Here is a 24,967-nt window from a genome sequence, read left to right on the forward strand (position 1 = left end):
TCTTCGTGGTTGGTGACTTTCATATGGGGTCTCTGAGTGGACATCCTTTGTGTTGATGATGAAGTTGTTTCTTTCTGTTTTTTAGTTTTCCTTCTAACAGTTAGGCCCCTCTGCTGCAGGACTGCTGGAGGTCCACTCCAGACCCTGCTTGCCTGGGGATCACCTGCAGCAGCTGCAGAATACTAAGGGTTGCTGCCAGTTTCTTCTTCTGTTATCTTTGTCCCAGAAGGATACCTGCCAGATGTCAGCCTGTGCTCTCCTTTATGAGGTGTCTCTGGATATACAGGGGTCAGGCAGCTGCTTGAGGAGACAGTCTGTCCCTTATGGAGCTCAAGAGCTGAGCTGTGAGCTCTGTTGTTCCATTCAGAGATGTTGGGCAGGTTACGTTTAAGTCTGCTGCAGCAGAACTCATAACTACCTTTATTTCCCTGGTGCTCTGTCCTGGGAAAGTGGGGCTTTACTTATAAGTTCCTGATGTGCTGCTGCCTTTTTTCAAAGATGCTCTGCCCAGTGACGAGGTAGCCTAGTCACAGTCTGCCAGTAGAGGTGTTGCTGAGCTGCCGTGGGCTCTGTCCCACTGCTGTGTGTACTTCCTTGCGGTTTTGTTTATAAAGGTATAGTTAGAACTGCCTCAGTAATGGCAGTCTGCCTCAGTAATGGCGAACTGTCTCTGTAATGGTGGACTGCCTTGGTAATGGTGGACTGCCTCAATAATGGCGGACTGCCTCAGTAGTGGCAGACTGCCTTGGTAGTGGTGGACTCCCTCAATAATGGCAGACACCCTTCCCCCAACAGAGCTGGACTGTCCCAGCTCCAGCTGTGCTTGCTGTGAAACTCTCAATCCAGAGTCTTTCAGATTGCTGTTCTTTGTGGGGGTGGGACCTGCTGAGCCAGATCCTGGCTCCCTGTTTCAGGCCCCTTTTTTTCAGTTGAATGAGCAAATCTGTCTCCCAGGCATACCAGGCTCCAGTTCAAAGGGCACCCAGATTTGTGTGAGTTTTTGTGTGGAGACCCACTGTGCCAGCTCAAACAGCCGTGCTGGAGACTTGTGGTGTGTTTCCACCTGAGATTGTCCTCATCTGTGGGCAGTAAAAATTCGTTTGGAAATGCGGTGATTGCTCACCCTCTGCATTCTCGCTGGGAACTGCACTCCAGAGCTGTTCCTATTCAGCCATCTTGGATTGCCTACCTTCACTACTGTTTTTATTGTTGCTGCTTGAAGCCCTTACTTTCTTGCACTACAAGGTGCTCCAGTCTCCCCCTGGTTCACCTGGAAGTGATAGTAGAGAAGAGCCATTTACTACAACTGTGTAAGACATTGGAGCACAGGTGGCCCTGAGATCCCTCCTAGGGCAGCGAAACACAGGCTGGTGGAGGGCCCTCCTCTGCATCTCTACAACCACATTTGACCCTGGCAGTATTTAGTGTTCTCTCACTCTTTACCCGCCTTCTCTTTTTTGCAACATAAAGTCTCAAGTATCTCAGCTGACATGTGGTACCCACTGGATGTCAGTGCATGAGAACAGAATGGTGGAGAGCAAATTCCTTATGAAGGATGTTCATTGGAAGCCATTTCCCAAGCCAGGTCTCTAAATTAAAAAACAACAACAACAATTTATAAAGTTTCCAGCAATTGCTGTTAACTGGAATGGGATGACGGATATGGGTTTGTTTTTCTTTAAGTTTTGAGGATTTCTGCAAAACTTGGATAAGCCAGTTTTTATTTTATGTTCATAATAGCCTCTCAAGGAATATTTGATTAATCTCCACCTTGACTTTCTGCTACTGTGATACAGTTAATTGGGCAGAAAAAAGACTTTTTGCTGGGGGAAAGATGGGGAACACTGAGTGGCAGAGACAAAGGGCACATGACAACATTCTTCATTAATACTTCTTAGTTATAGGAATACACAGAACACTTTTCCCTTTATTGAAAACATTCTGGGCCAGATGCCATGGCTCACACCTATAATCCCAACATATTGAGAGGCTGAGGCAGGCAGATCACCTGAGGTCAGAAGTTCAAGCCAGCCTGGACAACATGGTGAAACCCTCTTCTCTACTAAAAATGCAAAAACTAGCTGAATGTGGTGGTGGGTGTCTATAATCCCAGCTACTCAGAAGGCTGAGGCATGAGAAGAATAGCTTGAACCTGGGAGGCGGAGGTTGCAGTGAGCCGAGATTGTGCCACTGCACTCCAGCCTGGGGCACAGACAGAGACTGTCTCAAAAAAAAAAAAAAATTATTCCTCACAAAGAATGTAAGCCCCATGAGGGCTAGAACCATGCTTACGTTGTCCACCACTTTATTGTCAGGGTTTAGAATTAGAACATTGTAGGTTTTCAGAAGATTTGTTTGCATATGGGATTATTGATAAGTTTATTATGTGTATGAACATATTCAACATCTATCGCTTGAAAAATAGCTTTTTTACAAATAGAAACAGTGTTCTTTTCATTCAATTACATTATTATGAATGTATTTATAAAGATTTTTGTTGAATATTAATAAGAATGTTTCATAAAGAATATTTTATGAACAAATTTCATAAAGAAGATTTTATGAATACATTACTTACAATGTAATTTGAGATTTGAGGAATGTGTACATGAAAAGTTTTTGAAGAACATCTGGTTAAGAAAATACTAATAAGGAAAATATTTTAATAAGAAAAGCTTCAAGATGAAGAAAATATTCATGAAGAGTGTTGCCCATCTTCCCCTCCGCCTCTGCAGCTGGGCTATTTTGCCTTCCCCACTTCATTCTTTCCTTGGAGAAGGTCCCTCTACCCAGCTCTTCCACCTGCAGAGACAAGTTCAGCCTTCACAATTTTAAAGTTTCCAACAACCATAAAATTAGTAAGTAAAAATTCTTGAAATATCATTGTTTTCCTGTGTATAAAATATTATAATGCATGCAATAATGTACTGCCTTGCCCTGCTATTTAACCTGTTAATTGGCATGTCGTATTTCTCTTGTTTACTACAAATTTCTTTTGAAAATTTTTTTAGAGGCTGGGTATTGCTGTCTCCCAGGCTGGAGTGCAGTGACCATTCACAGACACGATCATAGCACATGCACTGCAGCCTCAAGCCAGCCTCCTGCCTCAGCCTCCTGAGGAGCTAGGACTACAGCTATGCCTCATGGTGCCAGGCCTATTGGTTTTCTCTTACTACAAATTTCATGAAAGCAGAGACCTCATTTTATGCTTCTCTGTAATTCTCATAGCATTTAGCGTCTAGTTGGTGAATGCATATATTCTGTTGATTACATCATAATTTTTTTTTCAAATAATCTTACTTTGTTGTCCAGGCTGTAGTGCAATGGGGAGATCTTGGCTCACTGCGAGCTCTGCCTCCCAGGTTCGAGCGATTCTCCTGCCTCAGCCTCTGGAGTAGCTGGGATTACAGGCACCCACCACCACGCCTGGCTAATTTTTGTATTTTTAATAGAGACAGGGTTTCACCCTATTGGCCAGACTGGTCTCAAACCCCTGACCTCATGATCCATGCACCTCGGCCTCCTAAAGTGCTGGGATTACAGGCATGAGCCACCACAACTGGCCAATTTTTCTTTTTCAAATCACAAAACCGAACATACAGTTGTACCTTTATTTTGAAAGCTCTTTTTAGCATTCCGTGAGGATAGCAGCATTCTTGCAGAGGACAGTAGAATCCAAGAAAGAAATGGATGGGCATGTGTTTAGAAGCCCACAGGGCACTCAGTTCTGGTAACAGAAGACTGGAATAGATGAATCCATTCTGGTGTCACATTTCTGGGCACGTTTGAATTAAGGGGTTTTATTGCTACATCTTGGCAATAGCTGGAAAGCATCTTTAAAAGCATAGTGCTTAAAGTGGTTAAGAGAAAGAATTCAGGTGGTTTATGGAAACCTGGATCAGCACTGCAGTCTAATAAATAGGCTATCTTCAATCAGAAGACGTTTCCAAGCGGGAGTTTTTAAAACCTCGCCCTTAAGAAGCATTGGAAAAGAATTCTCTTATTTTCCACAGGTGCAGATGGCTGGCGTTTTTACTCAGTAGTGCCCTTCTGCTACATCTGTCTGAGGAGCCACAGGTGGCTGCGGCTGGAGAGGGCTTCTCCTCTCCTCTTCTCCCCTATGGCCACAACCCTGACATGACTCATGCTTGAAAAGATTCATCATTCAAACCATAACACAATGCTATGTGGGTAGCTCAGCTGCCTGAGAGAGGATCAGAAAACCCAACTCTAATGGGCTGATGAATGGAAAATACATTACTGATGTAACATTCAAAGGACACTCTTGCTTTATTTCACTCGAGTGGAATGGAAAGATGAATAAGTAGGATGACTATTGGCCGATAGTGTGGTTTGTAAATGAAAATGTCAGAGGGTGATTTTTGGCTTTTTAAAACCTTGTACTGCTTATCTTTGATCTGTATACTTGAAAGGATAATAAAATATGTTTTCTCCCACTAGAATGTGCAGTTAAAATAAGTATGATTTCCTCATAAGTGTTCAGCACCCAAATTGTTTTTATGTAAATGCACTTTAGTTTTTTAGTTTGTTCGAATGTCATTTAGTACATTTTGACACAAATGAAATTAAATTATAAATTCACATTAAATAGAGTACTAGATAAAATACAGAACACCTAACTTTGAATTTAAGAAAAATGATGAATAATATTTGTTAAGTTCATGCACTACTTGAGATATAACTCAGGAACTACATAATGACATTTCAGTCAACTATGAACTGCATATATAATGGAGTCCCATAAGATTATAATAGAGCTGAAAAATCCCTATTGCCTGATGTCATAGCCATCATAACATCATAGTGAAATGTATTACTTACACGTTTACAGTGATGCTGGTGTAAATCAGCCTATACTGCATTGCAGTTGTGTAAAAGTCTAGCACACATAGTTACATACAACATATAATACTTTAATGATAATTAACAACTATGTTACTGGTTTATATATTTACTATATTTTGTATCCTTATTTACAGTGTGCTCCTTCTACTTTAAAAGTTAACTGTAAAATAGCCTCAGATGGGTCCTTCAGGAGGGATTCCAGAAGAAGGCATTGGTACCGTAGGATATGACAGCTCTGTGCATGTTATTGCTCCTGCAGACCTTCCAGAGGGAAGATGTGGAGGTGGAAGGAAGTGATATTGATGATGCTGACCCTGTGTAGGCCGTGTAGGCCTAGGCTAATGTATGTGCTTGTGTCTTATTAACAACAAAAAAGTTTAAAAAGTAAAAAATAAAATATTAAGAATAGAAAGAAAACTTATAGAAGGAAAGAAATATAAATAAGGAAAAAATGTGTTTGTGTTTTAAGCTGTTATTACAAGAGTAAAAATGTTTAAAAAAAATTCTGCTACAAAGACACATGCACATGTATGTTTTTTTGCAGCACTATTTACAATAGTGAAAACTTGGAAACAAGTCAAATGCCCATCAGTGATAGACTATATAAAGAAAATGCGGTGGCTCAAGCCTGTAATCCCAGCACTTTGGGAGGCTGAGGCAGGTGGATCACGAGGTGAAGAGATTGAGACCATCCTGGTCAACATGGTGAAACCCCATCTCTACTAAAAATACAAAAAAATTAGCTGGGCATGGTGGCGCGTGTCTGTAATCCCAGCTACTCAGGAGGCTGAGGCAGGAGAATTGCCTGAACCCAGGAGGCGGAGGTTGCAGTGAGCCGAGATTGCGCCATTGCACTCTAGCCTGGGTAACAAGAGAGAAACTCTGTCTCAAAAAAAAAAAAAATATGGCACACATACACCACGGAATACTATGCAGCCATAAAAAAGAATGAGATCATGTCCTTTGCAGGGACATGGATGAAGCTGGAAACCATCATTCTCAGCAAACTAACACAAGAACAGAAAACCAAACACCACATGTTCTCACTCATAAGTGGGAGTTGAACAATGAGAACACATGGACACAGGGAGGAGGGGGAAACAACACACACCAGGGCCTATTGGTAGGTGGCAGGCAAGGGGAGGGATAGCATTAGGATGCATATCTAATGCATGTGAGGCTTAAAACCTAGATGAGGCCAGTTGTGGGGCTCATGCCTGTAATCTCAGCACTTTGGGAAGCTGAGGCAGGTGGATCATGAGGTCAGGAGTTTAAGACCCTTTCTCTACTAAAAATACAAAATTAGCCAGGCTTGGTGGTGCATGTCTGTAGTCCCAGCTACTCAGGAGGCTGAAGCAGGAGACTCACTTGAACCCCAAGAGGCAAAGGTTGCAGTGAGCCGAGATTGTGCCATTGCACTCCAGCCTGGGCAACAGAGGGAGACTCCGTCTCAAAAAAAAATCTAGATGATGGGTTGATAGGTGCAACAAATCACCAGGGCACATGTATACCTACGTAACAAACCTGTGCATTCTGCACATGTATCCCGGAACTTAGTAAAATTTAAACATACATATGTATTTATATATAAGCTTCTTAAAATTAAAAAGTTTTATAAAGTAAAAATGTTATAGTAAGCGAAGGTTAATTTATTATTAAAGACATTTTAAATATTTAGTGTATCCTAAGTGTGCAGTGTTTATAGAGTCTGTAGTGTACAGTAAGGTCCTGGGCCTTCACATTCTCTCACCACCCACTCACTCGCCCAGAACAACTTCCAGTCCTGCAAGCTCCATTCATGGTACGTGTCCTGTTCTCACTGAACCTTTTCTGCATCGAGATAGGTTTAGATACACAAGTACCATTATGTTGTAATTGCCTGCAGTATTCAGTACAGCACTGCGATGTCCAGGTTTGTGGCCTGGGAGCCATGTTAACCTAAGTGTATCGTGGGCTCTACCATCTAGGTTTGTGTAAATACAATCTGATTTCTTCACAAGGACGGTCACCCAAGGACACATTTCTTAGAACATATTCCCATTGATAAGTGATGAACAACTGTGCTTATACTAAAAAATTACTCATTGCTTATCCAAAATTCAAATTTAACTGAGTGGCCTGTATTTGTGTTTGCTAACTCTGGCAACCCTATCACCAAGGCAAATTTCACTGGAAGAAATTTGAAGCTCTGAATACAGTTTTTAATCAAGCATGTAGACTTTTATTCACACTTGGAAATCAACCTTCCATTATCCAGAGAGTATACATGCTGCCTCCAGCTCCTTGTTTCCCCTTGGCCTCTTGGCCCATTCCAATCTGCCTCACAGAGCCCCATCACCCCATAGAAACAGGTGTCTTTGTGGTCACCAACGTGTTCCTTGTTGCCACACGCAGTGAACCCTTTTCTGTACTCATGTTAACATCTCAGCCACATTCTGCAATGCTGACCTCCTTCTCACTTAAGAGAGTTTGGCTCTGGCTTCTGTGACCCCCTTCTCTGTCCTGGTTTTCTACTTATCTGGCCACTAATTCTCATCTCCTCTGTCAGATCCTTCTCCTCTAACTCCAAATTGGGAACTCCTCATGGCTTCATACAAGGTCCCCCGTCCTCCTCTATACAACACTGCCCAATAGAACTCTCTTATGAGGATGGAAATGTCCTCTCTCTGCGCCATCCAATGCAGTAGCCACTAGCTACAGATGGCAACTAAGCACTTGAAATGTGGCTAGTGTGACTGAGGGATGGACTTTTAAATTTTATTTAATTAAAAATTTTTTTTTATGAAAGCCTTGCTCTGTCACCCAGGCTGGAATGCAGTGACGCCATCTTGGCTCACTGCAACCTCTGCCTCCTTGGTTCAAGAGATCCTCCTTCTTCAACCTTGGGATATCTGGGATTACAGACATGCACAATCACACCTGGGTAATTTTTGTATTTTTTATAGAGAATGAGTTTCACCATGTCGGCCAGGCAGGTCTTGAACTCCTGACCTCAAGTGATCTACCCACCTTGGCTTCCCAAAGTGCTGGGATTACAGACATGAGCCACTGTGCCTGGCTAACATTTATTTAATTTTAATCAATTTATATTAGCACATATGGCCAGTGGTTACCATATTGGACAGTACAGCTCTAGATTATCTTACTAGGTGAGCTACTATTGGCTTTAAAAAGCAGCTTTATACTTATGATTTCCTGATACATATCTGTATCTCTGACCTTCCACAGAGCTCCAGCGTTATATGCATCTGATAGCTTTGATGACTCACAAGCATTAAGGGACCATAACTGTTCTTTTTTCAGCTGCCAATACTTCAGAGAGTGGTACCGACAGTTACTCGGTTTGTTGAAGCCAGAAACTGAGAGTAGTTCTTGATTTTTCCTTATTCCTTACTATCCCACACCTAAATCATAAGTAAGGTCCACCGATGCTACCTCCAACTTACATTTTTTTATGGGCACCCTATTTACTTTTATTACCTGGCAGGATTTTCAGGAAAATTGCCCAGAACTGGCATATTGATCCAGGTTTTTACATTACCCATTCCTTTTTGTTTCTTCCAAGCTGCAGGAGATCCCTAGTCGATTCACGTGAATAAGCAGGGTTAGTCACAGGTACGGGGGACCATGTAGACAAGGTAGGAGGCCAGTCATCCCCAAGGGGCTTTTATTGGTTCTACAAGTCAAGCCGGATTCCTTAAATGGAAGCACATTCTCCAGTCAAAGCCCTGGTAAAACCATCAGCTTCTCCAGCTGTGTCTTCAGACTTCTATTAGTGTAGTTCATGCAGTTAAGTCCTGTTTGACATTCATGAATGTTTCAGCTCTTCGTGAGTCCTGCATGTTTTTTCTCTATTCTAATGTTGCAATCTTCAAAGCTATTAGAAACCCTTCCAATGGTCCCATACGGGGCCCCAAAATGAAGCAGTGTCATCTCATACCAAGGGAATTGAAGACATGGACGTGCAAGAAGTGAGTTTAAGAGCAGAGGTGTAATAGGTGGAAGAAAGGGAAAGGAGAATAGTTCTCTCCCTTGCAGAGACAGAGGGGCTCGTGGGTGGGTCTTCCCCAAATTACATTTTGAATCAGTCTACTTCCTTCGATCTCCACTGCTACTTTCTAGTCCAAGCCACCATCATTTTTGCCTCACAGTCACCTTCCTGCTTTCTAAACCCAGCTTTAATCCAGTGTCCATACAGCATCGGGATTATTATTCTCAAAACATAAACTGGATCATGCCACTTTTTTGCTTAAAATTCTTCAGTGGTTTGCCACGGCTCTTGGAATAAAATCTAGATGGGCTGTACTGGACTTCAAGGCTCTGAGCCCTGCTTTCCATTTCAGCCCATTTCATGCCATACTTCTCCTATTTACACTGTGTTTACACAGTGACAAGTTAACCTCCTGATAACTTGGCACCCATATGCATCTCCTTAAACCATACTTAACTTCCAAATAAAGACTAGGTAGTTCTGCCTATGACGCGACCAACATAATGTAACTATCCTTCATACAACTAAAAATGCACTAGCCCCTTTTCCAGAATTCAGCTTTCAGGATTTCAACTTTTGGGATTGTGTCTTTTGAGATGTTGAACATCAGGGATTTTGATCTTTCTGGATTTCAACATTTGGGATTATGGCATTCAGAATTGTGTCTTTCAAGATTTTGATGGGCATCACCTAAAATCATAGGTTTGATGTGCTATTCATATCTTTTTCTATTATACATCAAAATAAGTCAGTGACTGCTGAAATATTTATGGACTGTTTAAACCCACTCTGTACCCCATGGGACTCTTGCACCACGCTTTGGGAAATGACTGTCTCAGGGACTCCAGGCTGTCTGCTCACTCCCATCCTGGGCCCTTCCTCCCCATCCTGCGCCCTTCCTCCCCATCCTGCCAGGATTCCTCAGGTCCCACATTAGAACACAAACAGAAATAACATAGCTCGCTCTGTGCCAAGAGAAACACTTAAGTGTAAATGCAATTTATTGATAAAGGAGTGCAATCAAAGCCAATATAAACAGCATTGGCTAAGAACATGCACTCTGGAGATGAGCTGGATTCAAATCTTGGTCTCCCACTTGCTGTATAAGTCATTTCATCTCCTCAGGTAGCTCAGAGGGCAGCTGTGAAGATTCCATCAATTAATGTATATTCAGGGCTTACAATGTCTGACACATGGGAAATGCTGATATGTATGTGTATACATATACATTTAAAATTTTTTTCTTTTTTTTTAAAAAATGTTCTTTGTTTTTTGAGACCGAGTCTAGCTCTGTTGCCCAGGCTGGAGTGCAGTGGTGCTATCTCGGCTCACTGTAACCTCTACCTCCTGGGCTTAAGCCATCCTTCCATGTCAATTTTCTGAGTAGCTGGGACTTATAGGCGTGTGCCACCACATCCAGCTAATTTTTGTATTTTTTTTAGTAGAGATGGGGTCTTGCCATGTTGCCCAGGCTGGTCTCTTAACTCCTGGGCTCAAGCAATCCACCTGCCTCAGCCTCCCAAAGTGCTAGGATTACAGGTGTGAGCCACTGTGTTTGGCCAGTAAGTGCTATATAAATGTTAGATATTATAGCTTGTGAGCGTTGGCAATGGAAGTCCAAAGAAAAAAGTAATCGATGAGTGTACTAAGCATCTTTCCCTTTGAAAAAAATTGGTTTGTTAGAAACTCATAGGAGTGTACTCACCTACTTAATCTTTTGGTCAGTACTGCATGCATTTGTTATGTTGGGGTATTAAACTTTTCTGAATTAATTGGACAATATAGAATGCCCAATGATTTAAAATGGGATCTGACTTACTACAATTTAGCTACACAAATTGATATTCTATGCAAATTGGAGGATACTTCTAGGCAACCTTCTCAAAATATATTGCTTGTGTAGTTTATCTTTATTTGAAAACAGAATATTTTCCACTAAATATTAGTGAACATTGGGAGCAGTGCAAAAGTATGTGTGTGCACACTTCAAATGTTTTGAAAAGGCTCTTTCTGTTATGACAGAATATAACAGCAGGTATTTTGCAAATAAACTACAAAACAGTCAAACTATTTAATACTTTTTTTCTTTTTGAGACAGGGTCTTGCTCTGCTGCCCAAGCTGGAGTGCAGGAGCACAAAGATGGCTGATGCAGCCTTGACCTCCTGAGTTTAAACCATCCTCCCACCTCAGCTTCCCAAGTAGCTGGAACTACAGGCACACTGCCACGCCCCTGGAGTCTCTCTCTGTCACCCAGAGATGGGGATTCTCTCTGTTGCCCAGACTGGTCTTGAACTCCTGGACTCAAGCAGTCCTCCTGCCTCAGCCTCCCAGAGTGTTGGGATTACAGGCATGAGCCACCTCTCTTGGTGCATTTAATAAGTTTTAATGTTTCATAACAACTGTTTCCTAGGTCATAATATGAGCAATTTTTTTCCTATTTCTGTTTTGAAGTAAGTCAAGAATTAGCTTCATTACTTTAAAATGTCCTTATTACATTTAATTGAACAACGTTATTAATTATTGAACATTATTAATTACCTTTATGAAGAATAACAAAGGAACAGTAAAGCTGTGTTTTAGCAAAACATTTTAATTCTAATTCTGAAACCTAATCAGAAAGAAATGTGTTTGGTACAATGATAATTCATTAAATACAACTCATCATTGTTAGGCCGTCTCTGTTACGGAAACGATCATGTTATGAAAAGGCATTCAGCTAATATTGAATCTTTTAAAAACAATTGAACTTTACCATTGCTAGAGATTTTTTGAAAAGCTGTAGATATGTAAGTTGGAGACAAAACAATCAAAATTACTTCCTGAAGCTATTTTAACAGGTTCTAAATGCTAAAAAAAGTCGTGAAATGACTCAGAAGGTTGTAAAACTTTCTTCCTGGAGCTATTTTGACAGCCTCTAGGGATGTAAAATTCCCTGAAGTGCTCTAATGGGAAAAGGCTTAGAGTAAGAACCAGAATCCCTGACTCTACTCCCGCTAATAAGCTAAGTGAACTTTGGTCAGTATTTAACCTCCTCCAGTTTGCTTATTCATTCATTTGAGAGACCGCACTTTCCTGAGTTACATCTATGTATTGTAGCCAGTTTCAGAATGCTGTGTGAAATGTCCCAAGATGACCTAAACATTTCCAATTGATTATTTTCTCAGCTAATCAGCATTTTTACTACCATCCATATTTCTTTGCACACAAGGTGAATCTCCCAACTCAACAAGAGATCACTGCCATTTCACGTTTCCCTGCCTCCTGCCTGCATGCACACTGCTATTTTGTGGTCCCCTGAATTCCCTTTCAAAAATCCTCACTGTTATAGCTAAAGACGGGAACTACTCTCTCTGAGTGACTGATTGCAGAGCCCAGCCCAGACAGACACGCATCCCAAGTCTCTGCTTCATCTGTCCTGGAGGAAATTGGCTGGTGGGGAATAGCCACAGTGGGTCTGATGGCCCAGCAATCTCCTGCAGTTTTCATAGGAAGTGGCCCTGAAGGAGAGGCTGCCCTGGTGACTGTCGCTGGAGGACCCCAGGCTTCTGGAGAGACCGCGACCGACATCCCGGTATCTTCAGGAGCATAGCTACAGCTTGAAAGGCTCTTAACCTCTCGCACACCGTCACTGTATTTCCTAGCAGGGGGCTGGTAGGCCTGGTAGGACACTTTGGTGGTGGTGGTGATCACGGTTTGTAGGGCACCTGGTGGCAGAGTCGTGAGGTACCTACAGGGAAGCTCTGGATTATAATAAGGGCGAGTGGCCACAGCCTGAAACTGCCCATGGTCAGTCCTCTCCACAAGGCTGGGTTTTCCAAGAGATGGTTTCCAGACAGGCTGTTTGTCCGTGAAATCAAAGCTTCTCCCATAGCTGCTGTATGAATTGACATTATATTGTAGTGTGTTCGGATGAATGCAGTCTGTGTCACTAGGGATACTGGTGGAATCCTTATAAAGGGTGGGATATGGGCTTGAATTTGTATAAGCAGTATTTGCCAATTCATAGCTGCAAGGTGGCCTAGGCAAATAGATTCTTGGGCTTGAATATTTTTGAAAGGGTGGGATTTTGTCTCCTTGAAAGGTGGCTAGGTCACAGGTAGCTTTGTAAGCATCAGAGTTTGGGAAGGAAGGGCAAGGCTGCCCTGGAATAGAAAAGCTGGTTTCAGTAACTATATCAAAGTCTTCTGGATTTTCCAAGGGTGTGTTGCTGAAATCAGGACCACTGATGTCTTGATTGTCTTCTACCTAAAAAATGAAACAAACACAGATACATACTATGTAAATTCTTTGGACACCTTCACCTGTAACAGTAGCCAACAAGGAAGTAAAAACAGATGTCCATGTGCTGGGCTCCGTGCTGTGAACACTGCACTGCTCAGGTGTGTGATTTAAGCATGCGGTCCGGGGTTGCTAAGCTGGAGCTCACTCAGGCATAAATACCACACGACAGAAGGAGGAAGGTCCATGGTAGCCAGGTAGGAGGCTTCTGAGTGGCAGATGGTCCTGTTCTCACCCACACTGTGTTCCTAATAGTAGAGACTTAGGAGGCACACAGGCTTGGGTTCAATGCTCACTCTGTCCCTCATGAATTGAACAAGCCACTTAACCTCTCTGAGCCTCAGATTCTTCATCTTAAAAATGGAACTGGGCCGGGCGCGGTGGCTCAAGCCTGTAATCCCAGCACTTTGGGAGGCCGAGGCGGGTGGATCACGAGGTCAAGAGACCATCCTGGTTAACATGGTAAAGCCCCGTCTCTACTAAAAATACAAAAAATTAGCTGGGCATGGTGGTGCGTGCCCGTAATCCCAGCTACTCAGGAGGCTGAGGCAGGAGAACTGCCTGAACCCAGGAGGAGGAGGTAGCGGTGAGCTGAGATCGCACCATTGCACTCCAGCCTGGGTGACAAGAGCGAAACTTCGTCTCAAAAAAAAAAAAAAAAAAAAATGGAACTTAATGGCTGGGTGCAGTAGCTCATGTCTTCAATCCCAGCACTTTGGGAGGCTGAGGTGGGTGGATCATGAGGTCAGGAAATTGAGACCATCCTGACTAACATGGTTAAACCCCATCTCTACTAAAATACAAATATTAGCTGGGTGTGGTGGCGCGTGCCTGTAATCCCAGCTACTCAGGAGGTTGAGGCAGGAGAATTGCTTGAACCAGGGAGTCAGAGGTTGCAGTGAGCTGAGATTGCGCCACTGTACTCCAACCTCATGACAGAGCGAGACTCCGTCTCGATAAATAAATAAGTAAATAAATAAAATGGAACTTAATAATAGTAACCTTGCTATAGGATTTCTGCAACCATCAAATGTGTGAAACTCAGACCAGTGCCTGGAACATAGGCCCTGTCAGTTTCTGTTATCCTCGCACTAACACTCTGCCTGCTTGGCATGCTTTGGTTGAAAAGCCACACTGAATTAAACTGCACAGAGAAATGTTATCTGTTCTTGCGGATAATATCATGGAAAGGACCCTCTCAAGGACACACTGCTAACTTCCTGTTGGTAGGCACACATTTCCATCTTTACCACTGTTGCATAATTGTCCCTATATTAGGATGTCAGCACACTGACATATCAGGACTGTATCACTGCCTGCAGAGATTGTTGCTTTTTCTTTTAAGGAGAAAAAGGGATCAGAAACCCTATTCAGATGTTGATTTGATGATATTTTGTGACAGACATATAATTTTCACATGAAATCAAACCCTTGTAATTAATGTATGACCTGCATATTTTACATACTTATCAGTGTATCTTGGGATGAAAATAAGCAGAGGCCACCATGCCCTGTCAGTTCCCAGTTACCTCGAATTCTCGAATTCTCTTTTTCTGGGGTTGGTAGAAAGAGGCCATTTGTCTCTTGAAGGCGCTTCTTCTAGCTTCTGTCTCTGATTTGCTCTCTGGTCTTGGGTGATCGTGAACTCCCTTGGCCTGCGATAAGGAGAAAATAAATCATACATTTGTGTCCCTAAAGGAAGCTGACAATGTAGCCCAAAAATTGATCGTGCCATTCCTAAGATCTCAAGTGTTTAGTTTTGCTTCTTTCAAGACGACAGAAAAAAAAATTCTTGAATAAAACAGCATCGATAATTAACATATTAAAAGATCATTGCAATCCTTTCACTCTATTAAAAGAACTGTAACTACAACTTGGTTTACCATCTCTGGACCTTAAAGAGCTCACAGTAGTGAGCGAATTCCTAGTCTCCCCGATAGGGCCCCAGGGGGCTCCAGCACCTATTTCTGGCCACTGGAGCTGTATTTTGTTTGGCCCAGTGTTCCCAAGGCACATGACAGGTGGTCTGGCCTTTATGGTCCGATGAAAAGTATCCATCACAAATTGTATTCTCACCTAACCTACCTGAAAAAAGATTGCGTTGCCATCAAGCCGCCAAAAGTTGGTTACAGGGTATCCACTGTGCCCTCGACAAGGAATCAACTCCAAAGCAGAATGACAGTTAGGGCATGTCTTCTCTGCAAAGCCCAGAAGGGAGAAATATTAACTCTGACCCCAGGCCCTTCGGAAGGAAGAAGGGGAAAATGAGTTGGGACTAAAGAACTCATGGCCGGGCGGGGTGGCTCACACCTGTACAATCCCAGCACCTTGGGAAGCTGAGGAGGGTGGATCACCTGAGGTCAGGAGTTCGAGACCAGGGTAACCAACATGAAGAAACCCCATCTTTGCTAAAAATACATAATTAGCTGGGCGTGGTGGTGCATGCCTATAATCCTAGCTACTTGGGAGGCTGAGGTAGGAGAATCACTTAAAGCCGGGAGGCAGAAGTTGCAGTGAGCTGAGATCAGCCATTGCACTCCAGCCTGGGCAACAAGAGCGAAACTCCATCTCAAAAAAAAAGGAACTTATGACTCCAAGGTAACCCTTTCCCTAGCCCCGCGTCCTCACTCTGCTGTTTCAGCCGTGCCTTGTCGCAGATGGCTGGCCGGAGCTGCAGGCGGGAACCGTCGGGCAGGGCACAGGCCTGTGCACACACCACCACACCCAGGCACGACTTCTTGAGGATGAGGCCATTGTGGTTGTTGGTGTTGCGCATGGCCCAGCCGCTCAGGTGGCGCTGTGCCTTCTTCTCATCACTGCTGTAGATGAAGCGCACATAGCCGTCAGGCCACTCTCGGAATTGGTCGAAGAGGGCCAGCTCCTGGAAGGGTGCAGAAGGAAGGGTGGTCAGTTGATCCACCAAACGGCATGCATCATGCTCTAAAATTTCTCCAAGCACATTAGGATTTAAAAAGGTTCTTTTAAAATCCAGCAATGTGAAATCCCAAAATGCCACACTTCCTATGTAAGACTGACAACCAGGTAATAATGAATGTTTATATAGTGCTTATCTGTTAAATGCTGTACATGTATTAATTCATCTAGACTTCAAACTGCAGGCAATGATTTACATTTTACAGATGAGGATGTGGAGGTCAGAGAGGTTCATCAACTTGCCCAAGGTCACATCACATAGCTAGCAAGATCTGGCTCTAGGATTTGTAGCCGGCAATCCCATTCCAGAGCCTGTACTTCTTACCACTATGTTATATCACTTTTTGGTGTGTTTAAATGTTGAAAATATTTTCATGTTAAGCATCAAAGTGCTAGGGGGAAAAGTGACTGGAAAGTTCTATCACTGAAATGCAATTTAACTGGTAAATATCTTTAAGTCAGTGCATTTCCTTCAAAAGCACTTTGGCTCTCTCTGCCAAACCTGTCAGTCACATTAGCAGTGGCACCCAGAGTAATGTCAGAGAGGAAGGAACAGCTTCCCTCCCTACTCTCAACCTGGCTCTCCAAGTTTCTGCAATGATGGACTTAAACCGTGATCTTTGGGATGTGGGTGAGCTTGTCTGGCACTGGACTGCTCCCCAGAGCAATATGGGATTGTCATTCTCCTCAACAAAGAGCCACATGGCCGAAATAATAAGTTATCTCTAAAATACCGAGCTTTGCCTTAGTATTCATATTTGGTAGTCTTTGTCGATTTAATGCATTATTTATATGGCAATCAATGTCTCTTTTGCATATAAGTTTAACTGAAAAATCACCCTTTACTAGACACTTTCTTTTTTTTGGCAGGGGATGGAGTCTTAGCTCTGTTGCTCAGGCTGGAGTGCAGTGGTGTGATCTCAGCTCACTGCAACCTCTACCTCCCAGGTTCAAGTGATTCTCCTGCCTCAGTCTCCCAAATAGCTGGGACTACAGGCGCACACCACCACGCCCAGCTAATTTTTGTATTTTTAATAGAGATGGGGTTTCACCACGTTGGCCAGGATGGTCTTAATCTCCTGGCCTCGTGATCCACCTTCCTTGGCCTCCCAAAGTGCTGGGATTACAGGCGTGAGCCACTGTGCCTGGCCACTGAGAACTTTCTTTTATGTATCTTTAGGGCTGCTTTCACACTACAATGCAGAATTGAATATTTGGAACAGAAAGAGTATGACCTGCAAAGCCATATTATGCATCATACATAATTCTCACAACATCTTTGCAAGATGGACATCTTTAGTCTTGTTTACTCAATAAGGAAGTGGAGGTTCAATAGATAACCTTTCACCATGGCAGAGCTGAAATACAAACAGAAGATGGGTAGCAGCCAGACCCAGTAGCTTTGCTGGTGTGATAAAGACTCAGAGGGGTGTATCATAGTTTTAAGCCATGTGCATCTCCTCCCCACTCCTGCCACTCAGGAAAATTACATCAAACATTTGCAAAGCTGAAGTATTCACAGTTGGAAAATTCAGACTTGCATACATCATTAATACTGCACATTCTAACAGTAGCAAGGTAAATGAGTGACTTTGTTTCCAAAAATCACAAAGATATTGTTGAAATCATTGTTATTACCATTAGGTATTATTTATCTTTTCTCTGAAATATTACAAGGGACATAAATTAATATATCAATGTAAGGTAAGTAACAAGTGAAATACATAATGAGGTACTATCAACTCCAAGTTTACCTTAAATGCTAATGTCTTTGTTTTGAAAGTGAATATTTTAACTTAAGGATCTTAGTAACAAGTCGACAATTTTCCAGAAAACAGCGTTTCTTTAGCTCTCCCTTAAGATGTAGACTAGGTCCCCATGCCTCACGTGAGCTGCAGAGGTAGTGACCCTGGCAGTGAAGCCACAGAGATGGTATTTTTAAAATCAGTTCAAGAACAGAGGATGTCAAGGATTGAGTTTCATTTGTTCTAAGGTGTTGGCATGTTATGTGTGTGTGTGTACACACATTCGCACATAAACACTGAACCTGATCGTAGAGCTGGGGGAGAGTTTGAGATAGTTATCTCACTCTACCACTTGATGACAAGTGAGTAGCCTGAGACTAAGGCAAATTCAAGGACTCTCTCAAGGTCATATAGTTAGTTTAGCTGGCTCAGTCAGGTAGCCAGCGCAGGGAGATGGTAAGTTTCTCTACTTCTCTTTCTATGTCCCAGTGTGCCTGCCCCTTTTGAGATATTACACACATACTCCCTGCTTAACGACCAATCTCCTGAAAGAAAGTTCATATTTACATAGGAAGTCTAGCAAATGTTTGAGAGATGAGCCATTATTACATTATTTGGATATGACATTTCTAAAGTGCAAGGTATGATGGTTTCCTATGAAGATATACATGAACAGAAACAGTGAGAATGAGATGCTCTTGCTGTATTGTGGCCCACTTCCACAAAAATGGTACCACATGACTCTAAAGTAGGCAGACTTTGGCTGGGTGTGGTGGCTCACGCCTGTAATCCCAGCACTTTGGGAGGCTAAGGCAGGAGGATCACGAGGTCAGTAGTTCCAGACCAGCCTGACCAACATGGTAAAACCTCGTCTCTACTAAAAATCCAAAAATTAGCTGGGCATGGTGGCATGCACCTGTAATCCCTACTTGGGAGGCTGAGGCAGGAGAGCCACTTGAACCTGGGAATTGGAGGTTACAGTCAGCCAAGAGAGCACCATTGCACTCCATCCTGGGAAACAAGAGTGTGAAACTCCATCTCAGGAAAAAAAAAAAAAAGGTAGGCAGACTTTAAAACAAAGGGGTAAAACACACCTAACCTACTACAAAGGTATGCATCCAAAAAAGTGCTGACCTCTTTTGAGAGGCTACACAATGTTACAATTAATTGCTGTTCATCTGAACACCTATCAGGCACATCTTAGTTGCTGAAAAACTGACAAATCTCTTTTACCCCTGTGCCACAACACTGCTGGAAGCCCACGTTTGTAAATGTTTGGGAAGCAACTCTCATTCTACACCCACCATCCCCCACAGCTAGGACTTCCAAGTCACTCAGTTTTGGCCCAAACCAGTATGACCAAACACAACCGGTCAGTCTCTGGGATTGGCTGCAAACCTCTTCATTCACCACTTCATCCACCCTAGTCCATTCTTGGACTTGGCTCCAGACGATTTTTGCTTTATTGAAATAAAACAAAATGCAACAAATCCACCCCAAAAGAATGATGATTTGCTTGTCATTAGAGAAGTAGGTTTTGGGTACAGACGCCTCATTGGCTTGACAATGGGGCCTCCTTCCTCCCGGTGGTCAGGGAGGTCTGAACAAATTGCTCAAGTCGGGCTGTTTGTTTTAAATTTGGGTCATTAGATTCACTTTACAGTCGTACCTCATAGTTTGCTGCCTGAGAAGCAGTGGTATTTACATCTGTTTAGATTTTCTCCTTAGCTTCCTCGTGGATTTAAAGCAAATGAATAAGGAGAGAGGCACCTGATTTCTACCTTGGCTAAAGGGAAGCGAAAGGACAGGTGTCCGGTTCTCCCCGAGACTGGGAATGAGGAGTCTGATCAGTATTTCCTGCCGCTTTACGTGTAATTTCAGACAAGCGCAAGGAAACTGCTGGGAGAAGACACATTTCTAAACCCAACTTAGCCTTTTGTGGAGTCCAATTCTCTTTCTACGTTTGAGGAGGGCTCAGAAACCCAGAAATTTTGCGCGCGCGCGCACGCGCGCGTGTGTGTGTGGTCCGTCTACAGACTCTGCAAGAACTCGAATGCCATTCTCCCTCCTTCGGATAGACAGCGCCCCACGTGCCCTCACACACCCAGTTCGCTTACCTGGGGCATCTGCGGATCGTTGATGTCCCAGCTGAGCTGCATCCCGTAGGAGCACACGCCGACCGCTTCCTGCACCGAGGCCGCTGGCATCTGACGGACTCGCTGGCCCTTTCTGCCCAGGCTTCTGAAAAATAGAAGAAAAAAAGAGAGGTGGGCTAGGTGATTTTTTTTCCTCTTTAAAAAAGAAAGTGGGGTATCTGTGTGAAGGGGAGGGGCAGAGAGAGAGAAAGAGAGAGGTTGTTTAGAAATCTGGAAGCTAGGCACAATGGTTATGGACCCGGGCGGGGCTCTGTCCTCGGCCGCGGTGCTGAACGGTCTCCACCCGAACTGCAGCATCGACGTCTGGCTGCTGCCCCCTCCTTTATAAAGTTACACCTCGTGGAGTCGGGGGGGAGGGGGGCTCCGCCCTGTCTCTCTTACTTTATTAGCACTCACGCTCCAGGGGCGGGTCATCCCCTCCACAACAGCCTGGAACGGAGGTGGAGGTTAAGCTCAGTCCTGGAAGCAAAGGAAACTGAAGCAAAGATGTTGGAGAGGAGGTGGAGAGGGCAAGTTGGAATGTATCCTTTAAGTTAAAAACCTTCTTTCTTTCTTTCCTTCTTTCTTTCTTTCTTTCTTTCTTTCTCTCGACAGAGTCTTACTCTGTTGCTCAGGCTGGAGTGCAATGGCACGATCTTGGTTCATTGCAACCTCTGCTTCCTAGGTTCAAGCGATTCTCCTATCTCAGTCTCCTGAGTACCTGGTATTACAAGCTCAGGCCACCACGCCCGACTAATTTTTGTATTTTTAGAAGACACCGCGTTTCGCCATGCTGGCCAGGCTGGTCTCGAACTCCTGTCCTCAGGTGATCTGCCCATCTCGGCCTCCGAAAGTGCTAGGATTACAGGCATGAGCCACCGCGCGCGGCCTATTTTTTTTCTAAATGCATCCGGCTTCTCCGATTTCGGGAAGGGATGGAGGCTTTGGAAGCAGGGGCTTTTTCAGCAAAGTCCCCGGAGAGCCAACACTCGATTCCAGGAGAGCATGGGAACCTTGCGGGGGCACCTCTGCTGTCCTCGCGCGCCCTAGCCTGAATAATCATGCCCACCCCTCCTAGTTAGGGGTCAGCCCACTTTGGGCCTCCACTGCTGGCTCCTCCCCTAACTGTTTTGCGTCCGGGAGTCTTCGCTCGTCTGTTTGGGACGTGCTAGGGGGCGCCAAGCCTCGGCGTGTGCTCACGAGCCCAGGCGCCCTCGTGCTCCAGGGGACTGCGGAGGGACCTGATCCTGCAGGAACGGAGTGCCACAAAGCGAACTCGGAGGAAGTGGGGGTTAAGGAGCCCGGGGTAGGTGGGAGCCTGGGGTAGGAGGGAAAGGGGAGAGGGGAAAAGTCCCGTACAACTCCTAGCTTTCTCCACTGCTTTGGCTCCCTCTTGGTTTCAGCTTCCTTATCTGTTAAATAGGGGTTGTGGTTTCGCGAGCTCTCAGTTGCCAACCACCTGAACACAACTCTTAAAAAAAAAAAAAAAAAAAAAAAAACTTTACTGATGTAGTCGTGGAAATATCACGACAAAATTGTATTTACTCCATTACAGTCTTGGGAAGCTTTCGGGGACGAGATTAGAGAATCGCGGTGGTGCAGGGGTGCACAGGACAAGGTAGGTTCCCCGGGACGAAAGAAACCTTCTTCATCAGAGCAGTCGCCCCGCCCGGGGCTACTCCGGCACCGGGGGACCCTCAGTTTAAAAAAAAAAATCGATTGAGGTGACTAAAGTCGCTTTTTGACTATCCCAGGGCCGGATTCTGGGCGGCTAGGGAAGAATGGCTTCTCGTTTGTATTCCCCGCGCCCTTGTTTTGCAGCTGAATTCTTCCGTTCCCAGCCCTAGCCAGAGAAGAGGAGCCAACTCCTCAAGGCGGATCCCTTGAGAGAGGAGGATGAACCGAACCTATGACCCTCTAGAACTGGAGAGCGGCGCGCCCTAGACCTTGGCACCGCAGAGCGCGCGCTGGGAACACGGACGGGTGCTGCGCGGGACTCGTCCAGGACGGCGCCCTTACCAGAGTCTCAGGCAGGATCAGTGCCTTCGGTTGGCAAAAGGCGGATAAAGGAAGAGCTAAACAACCTCAGGAAACTAAGGGTGTCCGCGCTCACGGTCCTTTTACTTCCCCAGCCAAGGGCACAATCAGGCTTTCTTAGAAAATTCGATCCTGGAGCCGCGCGCGGTGATTCACGCCTGTCATTCCAGCACTTTGGGAGGCGCGGCGAAACCCTGTCTCTTCCAAAATTAAAAACAAACAACTAATCAGGCATGGTGGTGCGTGCCTGTAGTCCCAGCTACTCCGGAGAGTAAGGCGGGAGGATCTCTTGAACCCAGGAGGTATGCATTGTATACCCAGGTCACTGCAACCACTCCAGTCTGGGCGACAGAACGAGATCCTGTCTAGAAAAAGAAAAGAAAAGAAATAAATAAAAGGAAGAAAGAAAAAAGTATCCCAGTCGGCCAGAGAAACCTGCCAATGGCAGCGGGCCAGGAACTCTGTTGGGGAGAAAGACCAGCTTAGAGGAGTTCCTCCCGACTTCTTCCTCCTGTATCTTCAAGCTGAGGTCCTCTTCCCAAGCAAAGGCGAAGGGTCCTAGCAGAAGAAACTGATTTGTTCATTCCCAGCCTCCTTTCTCCTGAAGTTCTCCCTTCCTGAAAGGTCCTGTCAGTCAGGGTTTCTGATTAAAATCACTCTCAAATGGTCGCCACTAAGGTCTAGCTGGGGACGAAGAGATGTGTCTACCCTTCACCCACTAGTTTCATTCACAGATTTTCATCTTAACTGACTGCCAAAGGTCCCCGAAACTCCTGTGATTGCGTTGCTTTTCGTGTTTTGTCTTCCGAAATTACATGAAAATTTATTGACCATCCATTTTAAAATATATTATTTCATTAAATTTTTAAAAAAAGTTTAAGATAAGGTATCCTTTCAATTGTTCTAAAAATAACTTTAGTGATTTAAAGTTACCTCTGAGAATGCATAGACATTAACTTCTGGTCTTATTGCAGTGTTAGAATAGTTTCTCTGTTCTTTTGGAATTTCCTAGAGATACCTGACCCATCAAAAACATAAATAAATAAAACTTTTTGATGTTAAAGGCAAATCAATTAACTTCTAAATGAATTCTGGTATCCAAAGAAATGTCATAGAGCCTCTACCATATTTAGTTTGAGAAGAATTAGAATATGCATTTCAAGTTGCCTTAAGTTATATCTGGGCAAAACATGTTAGTAAAAGAAGCTAATCAAAGCAAAAAATAAACATATAAAAGATATTTTGTCTGTTCTGTTATTTTTAATTTCTCTTAAAGATTTGAATGCATTGCACCATAGACTTTGGAAGCATATGTTTTCCCCCAAAAGCCTAAAAATAATAAAGTTTTCTAATATTATGAAAACTAATTTTTAAATAGTCTCTTAAAAATTCATTTAAACTGTAGCATTTTGTTTATTGCTTATTATTCTTTATTTCTTTCTTGCCCTGGTATCCTATTTGTATTGATTCTCAATAGTTTATACTCACAGCTGTTCTTGTCTTGATTACTAGTTTAATATTGTAAAAGTCCATTAATTCAAAAGGAAACGAACTTGCCTTTGAATTTCTTGGTTTAGATTAAAATAGGTAAATTAATGTAAGAATATTTACATTAAATTTGCCAGAAAATGGATATGGCAGGCTTGGACATAAACATTGTTTTGAAAGGACTAGAGATGTGTTCAAGTCCTGGGCTAACAGGGGCTCTGGTTATGTTGTGTTTTGCTTTGGTGTAGACAGATATCTTCTGTACATATTATGACATGAAATACTCATAGGTCTAGTTATAATACAAGTTGATTTTTACACAAAGAATGTTTGGATTGGAGGGGTCTTTTTTTATGGGAAACTCCAATCCAATTTGTTTAGTTCTGCCACCATGTTCACAAAACGGGCCACTTACCCAAATCAGCCCATCCATTGGTACGCACACTTGTCAGATTAAAGGTAACAGGCAGAAAAAAAACTATTTGCTTAAGAAAAAAGAAAAAAAAAAAAATCTCCCTCCCTCCCCACCAACAAGCAAACAAAGCAGTTTTTGTGTGTGTGAAATCAGGAATGTATTAATAATATCGGGTACAAGTCTGGTTGCCATAGGAAAGGGTTCAGCTTCTGTCTACACACATGGACCAAAAACAGCTCCTTTTTTTTTTTTTTTTTTTTTTTTGAGACAGGGTCTAATTCTGTCTTCCAGGCTGGAGTGCAGTGGCACGCTCTCGGCTCACCGCAACCTGCGCCTTCCGGGTTCAAGTGATTTTCCCGCCTCAGCCGCCCCAGTAGCTGGGATTACAGGCACACGCCACCACGCCCGGCTAATTTTTTTGTATTTTTAGTGTATACAAGGATTTGCCATGTTCACCAGGCTGCTCTCGAACTCCTGACCTCTAGTGATCCACCCGCCTCGGCTTCCCAAAGTGCTGGGGTTACAGGCGTGAGCCCCCGCACCCGGCCGCTCCGCTGGCTTTCACCCCAAAAGGGTGAACACTTGGATCAGCTTCTGCAAAGGGGATACCTATCTGTTCGGAATTTCGCAAAGAAGAAACCATTAAACAACGTAGTTCGGATCCTTTGTGTTGCCTGTCTCTTAAAGGGTGTGTGCGTGCGCCCAGGTGGCTTGGCCCGTGTGCGCTAGTTACTTGCACGCGTTTCTAGAGTCTCAAACACGGCTCTAGTAGACTTCAGGTGGGATTCGTCAATTACAGTTGTGGAGTAAGATTCGACTAGAAGAGCCCTCAGCGCCCCCAGCGGGCGGGGGTCTTGGGCGAGGAAACTGCAGGGGGCGGACCTAGCGCCACAAACAGGAGCTGCGCGCCGGGTCAGGACCGAAGCCTCGGGATGCAAGAGGTGAGTGACCCCCGGAGGGCCCGGACCTTCTGTCCACAGTCCGAGGGTGCTCGAGAGCACGGGGTCCCTGGGTTTCAGCCCTGAGGTGTTTGTCCAGAGACCGGGCGCTGGGCACCGTCCCTCGCCACCTCCTTGG

General features: G+C 44.0%; 2 protein-coding genes and 1 long non-coding RNA gene across 3 annotated transcripts in view; 2 read left to right on the top strand and 1 right to left on the bottom strand.

Annotated features, from left to right (window-relative positions):
* Positions 1 to 4,463, top strand: part of LOC100895108 (uncharacterized) — a 43,579-nt gene extending 39,116 nt beyond the window's left edge. The window contains exons 9-10 of the mRNA XM_078370881.1: positions 2,736 to 2,858; positions 4,014 to 4,463. The gene's annotated coding sequence lies outside the window, so the exon portion shown is untranslated. The remainder of the gene's footprint in view (positions 1 to 2,735; positions 2,859 to 4,013) is intronic.
* A 7,053-nt stretch (positions 4,464 to 11,516) lies between these two features.
* Positions 11,517 to 20,269, bottom strand: LOC100389912 (chorion-specific transcription factor GCMb). Its single transcript, XM_035295100.3, has 5 exons — positions 19,933 to 20,269; positions 15,765 to 16,017; positions 15,222 to 15,334; positions 14,666 to 14,791; positions 11,517 to 13,103 (listed from the first exon to the last, which is right to left on the bottom strand). Exons 1-5 carry the CDS (start codon positions 20,266 to 20,268, stop codon positions 12,165 to 12,167), a joined length of 1,767 nt encoding a protein of 588 aa, XP_035150991.3. The 5' UTR covers position 20,269; the 3' UTR covers positions 11,517 to 12,164.
* Positions 20,270 to 21,110: 841 nt separating this feature from the next.
* Positions 21,111 to 24,016, top strand: LOC144582047 (uncharacterized). Its single transcript, XR_013533808.1, has 3 exons — positions 21,111 to 21,256; positions 21,506 to 21,568; positions 21,792 to 24,016. It is a non-coding gene; the product is annotated as an uncharacterized LOC144582047 (long non-coding RNA).
* Positions 24,017 to 24,967: the final 951 nt, after the last annotated feature.

This window comes from Callithrix jacchus, chromosome 4 (assembly GCF_049354715.1).
Source record: "Callithrix jacchus isolate 240 chromosome 4, calJac240_pri, whole genome shotgun sequence".
Taxonomy (NCBI): domain Eukaryota; kingdom Metazoa; phylum Chordata; class Mammalia; order Primates; family Cebidae; genus Callithrix; species Callithrix jacchus.